The sequence below is a fragment of the Protomyctophum bolini genome, assembly GCF_963924005.1.
Source record: "Protomyctophum bolini genome assembly, chromosome: 4".
In the NCBI taxonomy this organism is placed as follows: domain Eukaryota; kingdom Metazoa; phylum Chordata; class Actinopteri; order Myctophiformes; family Myctophidae; genus Protomyctophum; species Protomyctophum bolini.
This window is the reverse complement of record NC_137865.1, coordinates 19,959,737-19,977,285: the sequence shown is the minus strand read 5'-3', so window position 1 is coordinate 19,977,285 and position 17,549 is coordinate 19,959,737. Positions and strand designations below refer to the sequence as shown.

General features: G+C 40.9%; 1 protein-coding gene across 1 annotated transcript; it reads right to left on the bottom strand.

Annotated features, from left to right (window-relative positions):
- Window positions 1-2,816: 2,816 nt before the first annotated feature.
- th (tyrosine hydroxylase) lies at window positions 2,817-15,775 on the bottom strand (the record flags this gene model as incomplete). Its single annotated transcript, XM_080761014.1, has 13 exons — window positions 2,817-2,976; window positions 4,930-5,063; window positions 5,470-5,565; window positions 6,370-6,426; window positions 7,066-7,135; window positions 8,732-8,867; window positions 9,377-9,522; window positions 11,168-11,218; window positions 11,650-11,717; window positions 12,381-12,469; window positions 12,765-12,939; window positions 13,358-13,567; window positions 15,692-15,775. 13 exons carry the CDS (start codon window positions 15,773-15,775, stop codon window positions 2,817-2,819), a joined length of 1,476 nt encoding a protein of 491 aa, XP_080617140.1.
- Window positions 15,776-17,549: the final 1,774 nt, after the last annotated feature.

The following is a 17,549-nucleotide window of genomic DNA, read 5'->3' as shown; positions in this document are numbered from 1 at the left end:
CTGAAAGAATAATATACAGTATATTCCAAATTTGCGCCACTTTAAAAAAACAAAAATAGCAGACCTACAAGCTCGCACGGCACCGAGTGCCGCGCTACGAGCTTGTAGATCTGCTATTTTTCAATAGCTAAAGTATAACATAATAATTAAAACACCAAAAGAGGTTCCCGCCCAGAATGGTCTCACACAGGTGTCAAGCATCAATATCACAGTAGGCTACACTACATTGGCCGTAAGACATGAAACATCAGATTTTTACATACAACCCAACCCAGCACATTCACTTCAGTGCTGTAACCCTGTGTGAGGAGGATTCCCTGGGGAAGGCTTCTGAAAAAGGGTATATCAGTCTGGCCATGTCTTTAGGATGACACCTAGTGGTCTGCTAACGGAACTTCCATTTGTTTTTGTCAAGGCTTTCAGAATGGCTGGGGAACAATGCTCAGGATTATTATGTCAATAGCCTCCCTTTGTCCCGAGGATGACCACTTGAGCTAACACCTGATGCACTCTGTCTGGACATGTCGTCCAGACGTTAGCTCACCTCTCTAAAGACACAACTGTTGCCAATTCTAAGAGATTTAGATCCTTTTTAGTGCCTTTTTAAAGCAAAGGAGAGTGTATGATAATGATACATTTTTAGCCCTTATTTTCAGTTAACTATTTCCCTTTTTCATCGGCCTGTGATTTTGTGTATGACAACCCTGGTAAGATAGCACCCTCCTGTGGCAGATAACATTACGTACATCTCAAGTATTAATAATTGTCCTTTAGCAGGACTGGGTCAAACTCTGCAGTAAAAGTATAGCTACTGTAACCAGTAGCCTATACTGGACTATTATGGAAAATGTGTGGCCAATGGTTAGAGGTATAAGCTAGTGGCCTTGTCATTAGAGTCTCCACATGTTAACTTTTTATGTTTTTAGTAAATGAAAGCCTCTAGTTGATCATATACTACAGCGTCACACAAAAGCATCGAAAGTAGCAGATCTGCAAGACTCCTGAAAAGACAGTTTTGGACATGAGGTAGTGGTAGCCTATCCACCAAACAGAGGCCATATGTTGTTAACATGAGTATAGTCGAGTGAGGAATTCTAATTGATTGAACAGAAATTGTTGGGCGAAGAATTTTAGCGTGTTGGCTTCTATAATGATAGAAACAGTGAATGGTGATTTGTGATAATTTATTATAGCCTACATACATTTTACTGAAGAAAATGCAACTGACAATTCAATACATTTAAAGCATTATGCATCCTTTTTTATTTAAGACAAAAAACAGCATAACATTCAAACAGCAAAAATGTAAACTCTTGTGCACATAGATTTGTATTTATTTTTTTAAATAAAATGCACTAGATGTGATTAAAATATAAAGTTTATTCACCATTACAACAAATCAAAATTAGACATTGTTTTGATTTAAAATCCATGACACCATATGCATTTATTTTTGTCTCTTTTAATACATTCATAATAACACTTCTATTTGATTTGGTTATTTCGGACAGATTTTTCAAGCAACAAAGTTTGTCTCTAAAGCCATGAATGTCCAACACACACAGCCCGACATCAGTGGTGACTGGTGAGTACTGCTTTACTCAATTAAAAGTAACGATACCACAATGTAAGTACTCTTTTACATTGTAAATTGTTTGAGGAAAAATACGTAAATATTTGCATCAAACTTTGCCCAATGTAAAAGTATACTGACATTTTTTAAAAATGAGACGATCTCCGAAAATAGAAGAACCAAAGTATAAAATAGGGCTTAATTGGATTGATTGTTTTGTAATTAATCTAAAGTTACTAGTAACTCAAGTTTTCAAATATTGCTAGTGGAGTAAAATGTACAATATTTGCCTCTGAGATCTAGTGGGGGAGAAGTATAAAGTGTTTCAAAGAAACTAGAGAAACGGTTTGATAGAGCGGTTCTAATGAGAGCGCAAAATCTGTCTTGGAAGAGCCACCCATCGACTAATCTAATATACGGCAACCTTCCCCGTGTTTCTTTACTAGTCCAATCCAGAAGAACACAGTTTGCCGGCCACTGCTACAGAGCTGACAATGAGGTTATATCTTCCCTTCTTCTCTGGAGTCCTGCCTCAAAGCAGACCAGAGGTAGAAAACTGTTGTTCCCCGATGTCATCGCTAGGGACACATGAATCAGTAAGCAGGAACTGGGGGTGGCAATGAAGGACCGGGAAGTCTGGCGTGGCATTGTGAAATCCATGATCTCGACCGCGGTCGAAAAATTATGATGATGATAAAGTGTTGAAAAATTGAAATACTCAAGTAAATGTACTTAAGCTGTAACCACAGTTCCATTTGTAAAATAAATAGAGCAGGTCATTTTCTTTACCACTGACAAATAGCAAAAGTATCAAGAGCTATACAAATACCAAAAATATCAACATAATGTGACGCGTTGTGAGCTTATAGATCGGGTATTTAAGCTATATATTTTTTTTTTCTTTTTACATTTTAAGACAAATAATCTTTGATGTAGTAGACTAGTTAATTTCTTTATTAATTTGTTAAATAGAATCATAAATATCAAACTCCACCACCAGCTAATGGAACCCTGGCTGTGTCAATGAATGAATCCACATCCAGGCGCGAGTGGACATTCTGTCTTTGAACATGATACTATGCACTGAGGTTTGAATGGTTGCCACCACTGACCAGACGACATTTCATACAATAGATAGCAGCATAACACAGCACAGAAAGTTATGAACACAACGGTCTTGGTACGTGTCAGACGTTATCACAGAGCAGAACACAGCAGTAGTGGTACACAGGGACTGCATGACTCACGACAGAACATTGAGGGCATCTGTCAGAGTCTTGAGTTCATCCTTCACATACTCCAGGCCTCCTCGGATCTTCAGGGGGTTGTCCAGGACCTCGATGCTGCTCGTGTACGGATCGAACCTCACGGAGAATGGTCGCTTGATGCCAGCCAGGTATGTCCTGTCGGAGAACAGCAAATTCAGGTTGTCTAATTGCAGTGGTTCCCAAACCTTTTAGTTTGAGGCCCAAAAGAGAAAGTTTACGTCTCCCTGGGACCTAAAATGGTGAAAATAGTCAATCTCAAATTTTGATTTCGTTTTAGTCATAGTCTTTTGAATAAAATGTCATTTAGTGAAATATGTTAGTGTTAGTCTAATTTTAGTCAAAAATGCATTTTGGTGGGTCTTGATGCGTTGTAAATACACTTTTTATGATCTCTTCTCCACTAGTCCCCCCCTAACATTTGAGTCTAGTTTTTATTTGTTGATGAAATTGTCAGTATTTACTATTTAGTCTCGACAGACATTTTTTGTCATAGTTTTCATCAACAAAATCGACACTGTTCTCGATGTGGTCAAGTTTAGCATACTGAAACTGAATATTCTTTTCATCATGGCAGAGCCATGGTTTCAGGTGTGAAAAGGGTTAGCATATTGAAAAAGCACCGTAAGCACCAGTGCTTATATGCATCTTTCAGGGGGAAGTACTTACATTTAGCATGCAGCCTTCAAAAAACAAATTATCATACAAATGCATGGCCTCAATTATCATATGCATGGCCTGGAGAAAGTTTGTTAGACCCTAATTGTTAATTAGGCCTTTTAGCGACGGCGCGAAGAGCTTAAATAACGCACACAAGGAAGGACAGAAATGTCAAACGTTAAGTCAAATGTTCTCATGATTCTGGTCTTTATAAATCTCAATCATTGTGTTAGTGGCCACACCTACAGCCTGACAGCACGTTTCACTATGCATGATATAGAATCAGCATGAGTCAACACAAGATCATTGACATGCACACACAAATCTCACTGAATGAAGATTTGGAAATGATTATGAATCTCATCTTGCAGTCATGATATTTGTACCTGTCATTGCAATTCCACGAGAGACATGCATGCACAGTCAGAGAGCAAATCCGTTCACACTAAAACCCTATAGCGTTAAAGTAGCAGATGTACAAAATCACAACATGTTGCCACAGTCACAGATTTTGCTTGTCTTGTCTATGTCTTGTATTATCTATGACTGTGCTATGTTCATGTTCTAGTTAGGTCTATGTTCAACCATAAGCAGTATATGAGGTTTTTAAGCAGTTAAAGGCAACCAAACAAAGAGACAAACGGAATGAGGCGAAAACCGCAACCCAACCGGACGTAACGTTAAACACAAAAACGTAAAAGTCGGTCAACCTACAGGATTCTCTGCTCGAGTGCATTACCGGCAAACTCTCTGAAACCTTCTTGTAAATCCAAATATTTGTCTTAGCCGGGGGGAAATTCCCCCTTTAGACGACCAGTAGATGTTTGGGTTCCCCGTGTCAGAAACCTGGATCTTGAATCCTGTCTGACCTCTTACATCCACAACGGCTGTGCATATTATTGGGCAACCACCACATCTCCTGCTTTCCTCAGCACCTGAGATGTAATCCATCCATCCTCGTAAAACACCATTCTAACGCTTTCCCACGCTAATGCTGTCTTATCCATTATTACAGGAGGAGAGATGTCATACGGCAGCCTCCTAGTTAGAGAGACCCAATACAGTGAAAACACACACTAAAGCTACTTGTTTTCGCAAGGCAACATTTGATCTGGCCGCCAAGTGAAACAAAACAGCATTTTTGCCTCGGTAAGAGAGAATTACATTGGTAACAGCTGTCTGCTGGCTCGTCGGGCTGACAAACAACAACACTACAAACCTTTCTGCGTTGGCCTCAGGGACTGGCTGGCTGTTCTCTGACTTTGTCCCTACATAACCCTTTGGCTTTGTGTGTGTCTGTGTGTGTGCGTGCTTGCGTCTGTGTCTGTGTGAGTGTGTGAGAGCGTCTAGGTGGTATGTGTGTGTGTGCATGTGAGAGAGAGTCTAGGTGGTATGTGCATGCGTGTGCAAGCGTCAATGTGCACCGTGTACCTGAGTTTCTCCTTGGCGTCTGCAAAGCTCTCAGAAACAAAGTAGACAGTTTGGTATTCCTGGTCCTGGTAAGGCTGCGCCGCAGCTGCCTCAGGGTCAAACTCCCTCCTCTCAGGCTCATCGGACAGGGAGTGCTGTCAAAGACAAAGAGAGGCAAAGAGAAAAAGATTCAAGGACAGGTTCAGAAACCCACCTACCTCAATATTGAGGTTTAAAACCTTGTTTTATTATTTATATTAATGCAATTAAAATGGCTTCTATTTCAGTCTGTTAACTTTCCAAATGACTATGAAAGGCTGTTGTTTCTATTAGCTTGGAATCCCCGTCCATTATGTCACTGATAGGCAGCTATTACTGAACTGGACTTTTACTGAACTGAACAGACCAATTTTAAGATCAATTTGAAAATGGATTGGGAAAACTTTGAATTAAGAAAAAGAAAAGAAAGTGGGTGAAGAGCTCTCCTTTTAATGTTCCGGACAGAGAGATAAAATCACAGGACGAAAAGAGAAAACGTGTTGGGCACTGGACTGTACGTACCTCGAGCTCCCCAAATGAGGAGAGCAGTCCAGCTCCGTACGCCTTCACCTGGCCGTTCTGCTTGCACAGGCCAAACTCCACCGTGAACCAGTACAGCTGAGGGACAATCAGACATGTAAACATTAAGTTAGCTGATTTCACTTTACTTTTAAAAAGTAATCATTGCTATAGTGTTTCTTCAGTACCAGGGGTTTCCCCTTCTCTCCAGCTCTTTAGGAAAAGTAGATAATACATTTTCTGGTGGGACACCAATTTCATCCAGTTAGGCGAGAGAACAAATGCATCAGTTCCAAATAAAACTTAATTTCTGTATCGTAGCCCCACCCCTCTTCTCATTGGTCAATATTGATAGTTACTATTTTTTGCTATAACGGTTCAATGGTTTGTCATACAGACTTTTGAGTCACGTCAATTGATTTGATTCAGTCAATTATCCCCACCCCTCTCCGGATTGGTCAATATGTCATAGTTTCCATCATTTGACTTAACTTTTGAACAGTTTCTCATAGAGAGTCATGAGTAGTCTCACTGAACTGGAGTTGAAATTCCTTGCCTATTAATTTATATTGCATCCTGTTTTGTCCGGACAATTTGTACCCAACCTGAAAATGTATTTTCTGGTTAAGAGCTGGAGAGACAAGAAACTGTTACTGAGCAAACACTCTAGTAGTACACTTTAGACTAGAGTGATTATTCAGTAATAGTTATAGAGTGGTTGCTATGTTAATGTATGTTAGTGTATGTGTGTTAGGTGTTAGTGTATTTAACACTTATTTTGACATAACATATAACTTTTACAGAACCTTTAACTCTGAGGATATAACATTACAAATGGGTAAATGAACAGAGGATTTTACTAAACAGAAATACAGCGTCAAATTGGAAAGGATAGCCACTCACTGTGGACAGCTTCTCAATATCTTCCTCTGAAGCGCCCAGCGATGCCAGTCCGATGTTCTACAACACACATTTGGCAGAGCAGACGTTATCACACACCTGGCTCTCATCATATCAACTTCATCATAACAGAAGTGCACGGAGCGGCAAGAAAAGAGTGAAATGTTGGATGTAGCGAGTGGTGGAAAGTTACCTAAGTACGATACTTAAGTAGAATTTGGAGGAATTTACTTGAGTATTTCCAATTTCCAATAGTCCTACTTATACTCCATCTCGGATCCAAATATTGTACTTTTTACTCCACTACATTTATTTGAAAACTTTACTAGTTAACTTTGTAGATTGTGATTATTATTACAAAACAAACATTAACCACTTCAACCATATCAGCCATTTGAGTATAGCAGATCTACAAGCTTGCAATGCATAGTGATTCGATGCATTGTGAGCTTGTAGATCTGCTATTTTCAAAAGATTGTTATACATTTGAAAACTTGAAAAGGGACATTCTGCGCAATGAGTACTTTTACTTTTGGTGCTTTAAGTACATTTTGATGCCAATACTTTTGTACTTTTACTCAAGTCAATATTGAATTCCGGACTTTTACTTGTAACGGAGTATTTCTACACTGCAGTATTTAAGAGGAATGTGAGTACGTTTTCCACCACTGGATCTGGATGTAGCCGCCTCATCCTCACCTGTGAAAACTGGGCGAAGGTTCTGTCTGCCAGCATGGGCACATGGCCCAAAAGCTCATGGACACAGTCCCTGAAGAGAGAGAGAGAGAGAGAGAGAGAGAGAGAGAGAGAGAGAGAGAGAGAGAGAGAGAGAGAGAGAGAGCGAGAGAGAGACACCACAACAACATTATGGCCCCAGATGAGATGAGAAGATAAAGCAACAGAGACAGAGAACATCTGAAGAGAAGCATGATCGGATTTAGAGCATAGCAGACCTAGAAATTATCTGTCTTGGAAAACTAACAAAACAAAACGTGCTCGCATGTGTGCTGTGTCAGGCCAATTCTACAAATGCCATCTGCTGTTTTTCTCCCAGTGTGGAGGAAGAATGATTAGGATTTTTATTGTGATCTCTCACTCTTGAATTATATAATCCATAGGTTTCTGTTGTGTGTGATTATCTCTCAGGGCGCTACAAATATATCTACACATCCTGTAAGTTCACTTAAGACATAAAACTAGTGTTGACTAATCATTACAAGTATAGCTCTTATTTTGAAGAGGAAGAGGAAGAGGAAGTCTGTTTCGGCTGTAGCCTACTTCCATGACTGTCATGACAGACAGTTGTTTTTCCAGATCATAATATTGGGGAGGGAGGGACTGACAGACTGTAATTAAACATTGATTAGAAGTGATGGTGGTGATGGATTGCTTTTAGCCAAAGTTTATATTACCATATGAAAGCCATGATGCTGCGCATCTTTGACTTAAACAATTTGTACACACTTTGGAATATACGTTAAACATGGTGGAAGTGGTGGGTCCTATCGAGCTACTGCGCCGGTAGCCAACATTAGGTGAGTAATTCATTAAATGTAAAAGTATCACACTGATGCTGGTAAAATCATCAGCGGCAGCTGCCCAAAACATTAACAGGTAGGCAGGCAGGCTACAGTAGGCCTACAGTACTGTCACTGCCTGCAAGGATGTACTTGGAACTGTTGGCCCGACTTGGCCGCCGTGCCATATTCATTTTAGTTCAGAAGTGGGTGGGTGCTTTGGGAGTCAGGTTCGTCGAGGCCAGATGGTGTGGTCACCCCCACGGCCCGGTACCGGGTTGTTCCGCCAGTGGTTGAATGGACTGAAACCAGTGCTCCTCAAAACAACAGGTTTGGAGATCTGTTGGGAATTGATTACATGAAACAGTCACCCGTGCCCAGTCCAAATGTCTGTAAACAAATAATTGGTCTATATAGCTAAAATCTAAAATGACACAGATGCTTTCCTGGTTGATATTTTCAATTGGCACCTCTGGCGCCCCCTTGTGCCTCCTGTGGTTTTTACAACATGATGTGACTTGATGGAGCAGACAGCACAGAGGATTGGTCCTCAAAGTGGTGACCAGGGACCCTCAGCATTCCTTGAGGGCGTGCGACATAGACCCTTACAGATCTATAACTCTGAGAGAGTACACACGGAAGCAAATGGACCCTTACAGGTCTGTAACTCTCAGAGTTATTGGGGTCCTAAATATATTTTCTGGGCTTTTTATGCCTTTGATACAGTATATATAGAGAGAGTGGCACAGAGGATGTCCTAATCGGGGAGAACAGCCCAAAGTGTAAAGATGATGATGAAAGAGATGAAGGCAGGAGGAAGAGGAGGGTGGTGTGTAGTGTATACTCACGGCTCTGGGGAGTGCATGGGAGAGGAGGCATGGCGGATGTACTGCGTGCACTGGAACACCCGAAACGCCAGACTGGCCAGGAAATCCCTGGCCGAGAGCAAACCTGCGACTGGACGCAACTGGAACCCTGTGCGCTCTGTGTGTGTGTGTGTGTGTGTGTGTGTGTGTGTGTGTGTGTGTGTGCGTGTGTGTGTGTGTGTGTGTGTGTGTGTAAGAGAGAGAGAGAGAGAGAAGTTAGTGATCGAGGGCAAATGAAACATGACATTCTAACTAAGGATTCATCTGAATAGGGTTTTCTCTATGCAGTTAACAAATTAAAATTAGATGAAAATGTTAGGGAGGGACTAGTGGACAAGAGATCCAGTCAAACGAAGACAAGTCATTTTATGCTTGGCTGCGCGTGGGTGTACATAGCAGATGTACAAGTAGTAGATCAGCTATTTTCGGCACACACCTATAAATCAGGCATTACAACGCCCGGCAAAAACTTGTCGACTAAAAAATCGACTGTAGATTTTGTTGACTAAAATCCTATAATATTTAGTCAACTAAAACCAGACTAATAAAAGTACAACATTTCAGATGACTAAAAATATGACTAAAACTAAATGGAACTTTATTCAAAAGAATACGAGTAAAGTGTACCTTTGAGGAAGCGCGAGACGTCCTCCAGCTGAGGGATGTTGTCTGGGCTATACCCACAATGCCTCTCCAGCAGACGGAAGGCCTCCAGGTGCTCTGTGCAGGCGTGGGTGTTGTACAGATCCCTCAGGGTGGCGTACACCGTTCTCCTGCACAACACAACCGCACAGTCCATTCATGAGGATTACAGATTGCAGAAATGATTTGAACGTGCTAAAATGATACATGATATGTTATTTTGTGAGTGACCGAGTGAGTAGTAGGGCTGTCACGATTACAATTTTAAGTTGACGATTAATTGTCAGACATGTAATTGCGATTTTATTGTGTTTTTAGCATTGAACATTGGAACTTTACAATTGTATTTCTGTTCTGTTACAATTGTAATCAGAAATTGCACAGTGCAGATGCAAAGAAATGTATACAAAGAAGAAATCACTGAAACGTTTAATACATTTTAATTATGTTTTTGTTTCAAAAAATGTACAAAATAGCAGAAATAGTTGATCTACTAATTCTGCTATTTTTGAAAAATGTTACATTTTTGGAAACGATTGACAATTAATGCAAAAATAATTGTAATTATGATTTTTTAGTTAACGGATGAGCAGTGGTAATTTATTTCACAACTCTTTTTTCTCTATTTCTTCCCAAAGCAAAACAACACGACCATTTGCTACACTGAGTGGCAATCCATTCAATCACTGCACCCTCGCTGACATTTTGCACTTAGATGATCTAAAGCTATGATGTCTAGATTGCTTTAATAGCACCCTCCACTTGTAACTAATTTATCAAAATAACCATGGAGGCCAAATCATACTGCCATGACTCACAAGCATGTGTGTAACAAAGACGCTTATGAAGCTGACTCATTGAGGAATAAATTGGTGCGGCATGGGGAAAAAACTAATTACCCATATATTATATATATATATATACTAGAAATTTGCGCCCGCTTCGCGAACACTCAATCCCAGAGTCACTTCGCCACGCACTCCGCGGCAGAAGTGCCGTGTTTGCATGAATGAAACTGTATGTAATCGCGCCTGTGTGTGTGTGTGTGTGTGTGTGTGTGTGTGTGTGTGTGGGACATGTGTGTGTGTGTGGGGGGGTGGCTTACAGGCGTGCGTGTGCGTGTGTGTGTGTACATGCAATGAGAAGCCAATGTGAAGTAGCGAACAGTGTAATTGTTTTACTTCGGCAAAAAACAACTATTGACAAACAACAATGTTGATGTAACTAACACGATCGCTGAGAGAGATATAGTTTATATACAGAGATTTAGAAGGAATAAGCAAAATAGTGAGCCTATAATTCCTCCCCTTCCTTCTTTCTCTTCTCCTGCGAGAGCCGAGAGAGAACAGATTGTGAATGTCTGACAGGGCAGTGTTGCCAGGTTTGCGAATTGTAAGCGAGTTGTAGTGTGTGTAAGTAGCGTGGTTTAAAGGCCTTGTTTCTGGGCCTGTTGGGGCAACAGCATAGGCAACAGTGGTTAGTGTTCCGTGTAGGGAAGGCTCGGGGTGTGGGTGAGCATGCACATGTTGGCTCTGATTGGCTAAGGCTAGTGTCCACACGTTTTCAATGGCTTGGCCGCACATATTTTTCCACACATGTTGTCATTGGCTGGGCCACGTGACCAACTTTACAATTGTTAAAATAGATATATAGTGAGAGAGAGAGAGATAGCACACAATATAACTATTAAACAATAGTGGAATTGTACTAAATTTACGTTGATTCATGTAAACACACAAACAGAAGGATACATAATAAATCTCATAAATTAAGTACCAAGTGTTTATCTCCTCTTCTGTGTACTCCAGTTTGGGAATGATCTCCCCGCTGAGGACAAGAGCAGACAAGCACACTTTTAGTAAATCCTCAGGTTGTCTAGTCACTAGTCACTAGTCACTAGACCAGACAACAACTAGACTAGTGGTGGACTACGTACTCAACAACAGTAGCCTACTCGAGTTGAATATTACTACAACTACAAGTGCTCATTCAAAGTACTGGCGTACTCAATATTCAAAAAGTATTTTAATGCTTTTAAAATTACTTATTATTTAATAAGTATTAAAAAGTAAAATTACAAAGTAACTTACATTGAATTGTTTTGGGAGTATTTGTCACTATACATTTATTTATATTGTGTGAAATGTGTCCCCTGCATTCCAAATAACAAACGGACAGCATCTGAGTGACATCTAGTATGTATCTGAATAGGCAACAATCACTAATAAATAAGGAGGGCATGAGGTTAAGTGTCTTACTATCTGTATCTGAAGGCAATCTCTCCAATCATCTTCCGCCTCTGTCTGTAGACAAGGTCTGTGAAGCCCTGTCCACAATGGATAAACAATGGGGTCACGCCACATATCTGTATGCATAGGCAATCTTTCAATCAATAATCTGTATTAATTTATGTATTTATCTATTCTTATATTATTGGGGTAGGGAGGGGGGCGGGGATCGTGAGACATGGTCAAAGCATTTTCGAGGGTCCCCAGACAGAAACGTCAACAACCCCTGGTCTAGACAACCACATGTCAACTGATAGACAGTGAGGAGTTTCACCAGAGTGTATAACATATGTGGAGGAACACGCTATAGACCAAATAAATCATCAGGAAATCACCACAACCAAAAATTTATTTACAGGTTGAAAACTCTGGCGTTTGCATTGGAGCAGTATTCAATAACCCTATTTCTAGACGAACGGGACACACTTCTGATATTAATAGTATAAGCTTCAGGTTGACAAACTAGACATAGCTAATGTTCTGGACACTTTATTTTATATTGAGTAAATATCCATAGAGATACTACCTAGAAATACCCGCTCTGTTTAAAACATTCTGATGTGGTCTATTCCTCCCAAATCCTGCTCCCTGCTGAGCAGGCACTCCGACTGGGGACCCCCCAAAATAATCATATTAGAACTGGCGACCCCGAACCCTGAATTTCTGAGCGAACATAAGAAAGAAGAATTTTATATACTCACGGGATGGTCCTGATCTAAATCTGGATCATACTTTGTGACGAGGTGGTGACATTTGTCCAATTCAGCTATTCTCTTTGGGAACCAGTGAACTGGAGGAGAAAAGGGAAATTGGGCAAAAATATTAATGTCTCCAGGTGGACAGTCTACAGACAGTTGGATATTCCAGTGACATAAAGCAGTGCAGTGCTGTCACTCAAGTGACTACTGGCCAATCACAGCACGTCTTTTCCAGGACTTATGTTACGCACAGGGAAGCTTGACAAGCTTCCGCTCATTGAAAGCAAATGCTTTGCAAGGAATCTCGGGAAAATTGTGCCTTCAATTCTGACACGCTCCCCTGCAGAGCCACTTAATAATTCCAAATACAAACGGAGAGGGTCTTACATTTGACCTCTTTGGTGGTCTTGACGTCGTCTGCAATCCTCTTGATGGCGCTGATGAGCGTGCTGACGTCAGAAAGGTGCACCTCACAGCGGACAAAGTACTCCAGACCCTCCAGGCTGTCCTTGGGCTTCCTGCATGGCCGCGTCTCCAAATGGTGGATCTTAGCTTCAAAGGTCTTCAAATGCAGACGCACGCACACACACACACACACACACACACACACACACACACACACACACACACACACACACACACACACACACAATTTACAATAACAATTTAGGCATTTAGCAGACACTCAGCAGCGATTTGCCAGGTAAACACCAGGTAATCCAACAAATGCATATAGTCATTTTAATAATAATAATAGCCTGCATGGCGCAGCCAGATTTAATCTGCCTGCACTGCATATTGCCCCCATGCATTATATTAGTATCACAACGCGAGGCTATAGTCATCACGTCTAGACTAAGTTTATAGCCTTGATTTGATTTTTTTTTGTAGAAGAACCACTGCCTCAATTCAGTTTTTGGAAGAAAATAAACCTTCATCAGAAATTAGAATACTTGTTGCTCGGGTCGGATGTCTCTTACCTCAAACACCTTGAGGGATCGTGACAGTGTGGGTGTCTTGGACGTCCTCAGGGTGAAGAAGAGGTTGAGCAGAGCTTTACCATCGTCTTCTTCAAACACGATCTGTTCCGCTGGGTCTGCTGCCTCTGCTGCAGCCGCGGCGGCCGCTGCCTCTCGCTCTTTGCGCGCATCTTCAATCAAACTTTGCCGTCTGCCGACGAACCTCGGAGACTGTGACTGAACGCAAATACAAAACAAAAGTCATCATGCATATATAGACTAGTGTGCAAGTGTTTTGAGACTGTAAAGACAAACACAAAAAATACATTTATAGGCTACTCAAGGCTACTGTAGCTATACAGTATTAAATACAATTGTGAGGTATTTTGTATAGGGCATAGCCGTGGGCATGGGTTTCTGGTTCCACTGAAGAAAAAATAAAGAGATTTACAACAAATATTTTAAGCCTAGAATCAAGCCAACCAGGATGCTGGTTATTCATGATCATACAACTTATTTTCTAAAATGATGATATATGAAAATGATATAGGCTAATAGGCCTACACATTTAATAAATACCCCTTGTTTAGTGGTTTTAATTATATTCTTTTCACAGAATCAAAGGTTTTATGGTCATGATTCACCAGGAAGGCTTGATTCTAAGCTTAAAATAATTAATATAAATATTTGTGTAAATCTATATGGGAGAAATGAATGGCTGATTTTTCAGTGGAACCAGGAAACCACACCCATTGCTATGCCTAGAGCAGGGGTGCCCATGCACACGTTTTTGAATTGAGAACAAGATCTACCCACAAAAAAAGTATTATCATTGCTGAAAATAGTTTATAAATGTACCTGAGGGGGCTTTGGAAGAGCAGCTCTGGCTTTAAAAATGTCCTGGAATAGGACATTTTTTTCTCCCTTTTTTATGATATATATTTTTAGGAGCATGTCATGTGGTCTATACCTTCTACCTTTTGGGAACCCCTGGCCTATAGAGCATATAGCATGTGGGCGTAGTTTTCTGGACCCACTATACTGAAAACTCTCCAATATTTTTTTCCCAGAGATTTATAAAATTATTTATATCAATAATTCTAAGCCTATATATAGCCATGCTAACCATCCATGATCCATGCATAAAACCTTTGATTCTGTGAAGATTTGTTTTTTAATATTTAATTATATGATCTACTACATTTAATAAATACCCTTTGTTTATAGCGTTTTTTATTTTTATTTTTTCCCACAGAATCAAAGGTTTTATGCAGGTCATGATGAATCACCGTAAATCTCTATGGGGAAAATGAATGGTCGATTTTTCAGTGATTCCAGAAAACCACACCCATGCACTGCAATGCTTTATACTGTAGGCCTACACTTTTACTCCACTACAATTATTTGAAAATGTAGTTACTAGTCAGCCTATAATATACTTTGTAGATTTGGATTATTACATAACCTATACATTAACCACTCCCGCCCTATATCTATTATATAGCCTACATTGTGGCCATTTAAAGCTCACAATGCGTAGTGTGTTACGTCGTCATAGACTGAAGAAATACAAAAAATAAAAAAAACTTTTAATATGAATGCGATATAATTTCAAAATATTTGAAAAGTTGTTAAATGGAACATTTTGAGTAGCCCGCACTTTCTGCCACTTTAAGAATAAATTTTGATGCCAAATCTTTTGTAGCTGTATACTTAAAATTTCCGGATTTATTTACTTGTAATTTACTTGTATAGAGTATTTGCAGTATTGATACTTTTACTTAAGTAAACCATGTGAGTAGCCTATACTTCTTCCATCACTTGTTGAGAAGTTAGCAGTGACATGCACTGCACACATGCTGACACAGCACACTGACAACTTCCGACAAGGTTCAAGAAAAGTGTGCAGAGCTATGTTGGCATTTATCACGGTTAATTTGTCTTTGTAGGCTATATAGCCGCTAGCTAGCCTACAAAGAAAAATGAACCGTAAGCAAAATAGCACTTTTAGGCTATCACATCTCCAAAAGAGAAGTAGTAGCGACATAGACGGCTGTTCTAAAATTCTGATGATGGATATGTAGCTGCCATAAAATAAATACTAGGTCTACTCAAATTATCCTTGATTAATAGCCTGTGAAAGCACCACGCATTATGTACCGTTCAATAGTTTTGCAATGTGCACTGCATTGGACAGCTCCGGTGCGTAAAGGCTTTCCGTGCGCGCATAGCCTTGTGACGGTCCTGACCTCTACACGCGACACGCGTGGTTTTAACACTGCATGGATCCTGTCTAATTCAACCGGAGTCTTTAGAATCCAACATACACCACGACCATTAATATAATAATCTTACCGTCACAGAATCAGACCTCTCCAGTTCAGATGCCGCCCGGCGGAGGCTCTTCATGGAAGACGTGGAGCTGCTCGAAATGGGCATGTTTCAGAGAGAGAGAGCGTGTGTGTGTGTGTGTGTGTGTGTGACTGTGCGTGTGTGTGTGCGTGCGCGCGCGTGCGTGCGGGTGTTTGGCTGCTGGCTGGACCTCACTGTGCTGTGCTGTGCTGTGCTGTGCTGTGCTGTGCTGTGCCGTGCTGTGCCGTGCTGTGCTGTGTGCTGTGCGAGTGTGCGTGCAACAGACGCCCTGTCCCATGGGTTATTTATGGGGGGTCAATTATTCGTAGGCTACTTTCTGACGTCAAACCCCAGGGGCGTCATTTGGCAATTAGGCTACCATGCATGCACCCCCCCTCCCCCCACAGCTTTCAAATGTAACCTCAAAATGCAGGTCTTTTGTTCAAATGTTTTGGAAGAGTTATTTATTATCTCTACTTGAATGGCTTAATGTACAATCCCTGCATTTGAAATGATTATTGATATTAACTAATCAATATATAATTATATCATGTAAAACAGCATATATTCTTTTTACGGAGCTATATGTGTGTGGGTAGGTGGGTGGCTGGCTGGGTGGCTGTGTCTGAGCACGAAAACAGCATGGTTGTTTTTCACCACCTGTGCGCAACCTAACACACACACAAACACACATGCACATATGAAATGTATGATGATTTCGGGTGTGCCAGTACAGTACAGTACAGTACAGTACACGGTAACCAGGCTCAAGCTTAGGGGCCCCCAAAGTATAAACTTTTAACTTTTTGCCAGTAATGGGCTTACCATGGCAAAGAAAATAAGCCTAAATGTCCTAAACCAGTGGTTTTCAATTGATGGTGAATGAGGGACCACCAGTGCCACCCTGACTTAGAATCAACCTGGGGACCACTGTTGTGTTGGGTGAAGGGGCTATGAGCTAAGATTCGTGCTTTTGTATCACTTGCTATATGCATGCCATGTGTATACAACATCTCAACTCTCAACCAATGGTCCATTGACTAATAATTTCCTAATAATAATGACTCATCTAGTCATTCCGGTGAACTTCCCCCCCTTGAGATTTTAAACCCCTTTTTCTGTTGAATTTCTTGACCTCCCACTTATCAGTAAATGACTGCATGGACAGTCATATGTCACCAGGTCATTCAGTTCACTGTTTTTCAACTAGTATAATTTTTTTTTTTAATCTACAAATCCTACATTACTAAATGCATGGTCATGACAGGGACCACATGCAATACCTCCACGGACGACCTGTTGAAAACCCCTGTCCTAAACCATCATATGATACATGTTACTGCAAGTGTTTAAACCCTCAGTTTATCCATAAGGCTTCCAGAGGGCAGTCTCCAAAAACAGGGGGGGGGGGCATGTTGGTGGCCCAGGTGCCCTTTATCTCTAAATCCGTAAGTTTTCTCAACCGTTTCGGACGTGGGGTGGCACGTCTGTACCGGCCCAGCTGCCTGGGCACGTTCCTGGGGGTCTGGATGTTCCGGGGACCCCCCACATGGTAACTGTCATTTCTCTACTGTTTTGGAACCGGGCCGGCACCCTGGGTGCCTTCCTGTGGGTCTGGAAATTCCGGTTACTTTATTTAATACTAAGTTATATTAATCAATTTTTATCTTTGCTTGAGTCAAATTCTATCACTATGAAATGAAATATTGTATAACTTGGTATTACAGCAGCCAAGTGCCATGGAACTGGAGTGGAAGCCCATTGTGAGACAGAACAAACAGTAGGCCTATCTATCTACGGTGTAGATTATACACTGTATAGTAGTCTCTACCTGGCCTGAGGGCTTCATGTAAAGGTTAGA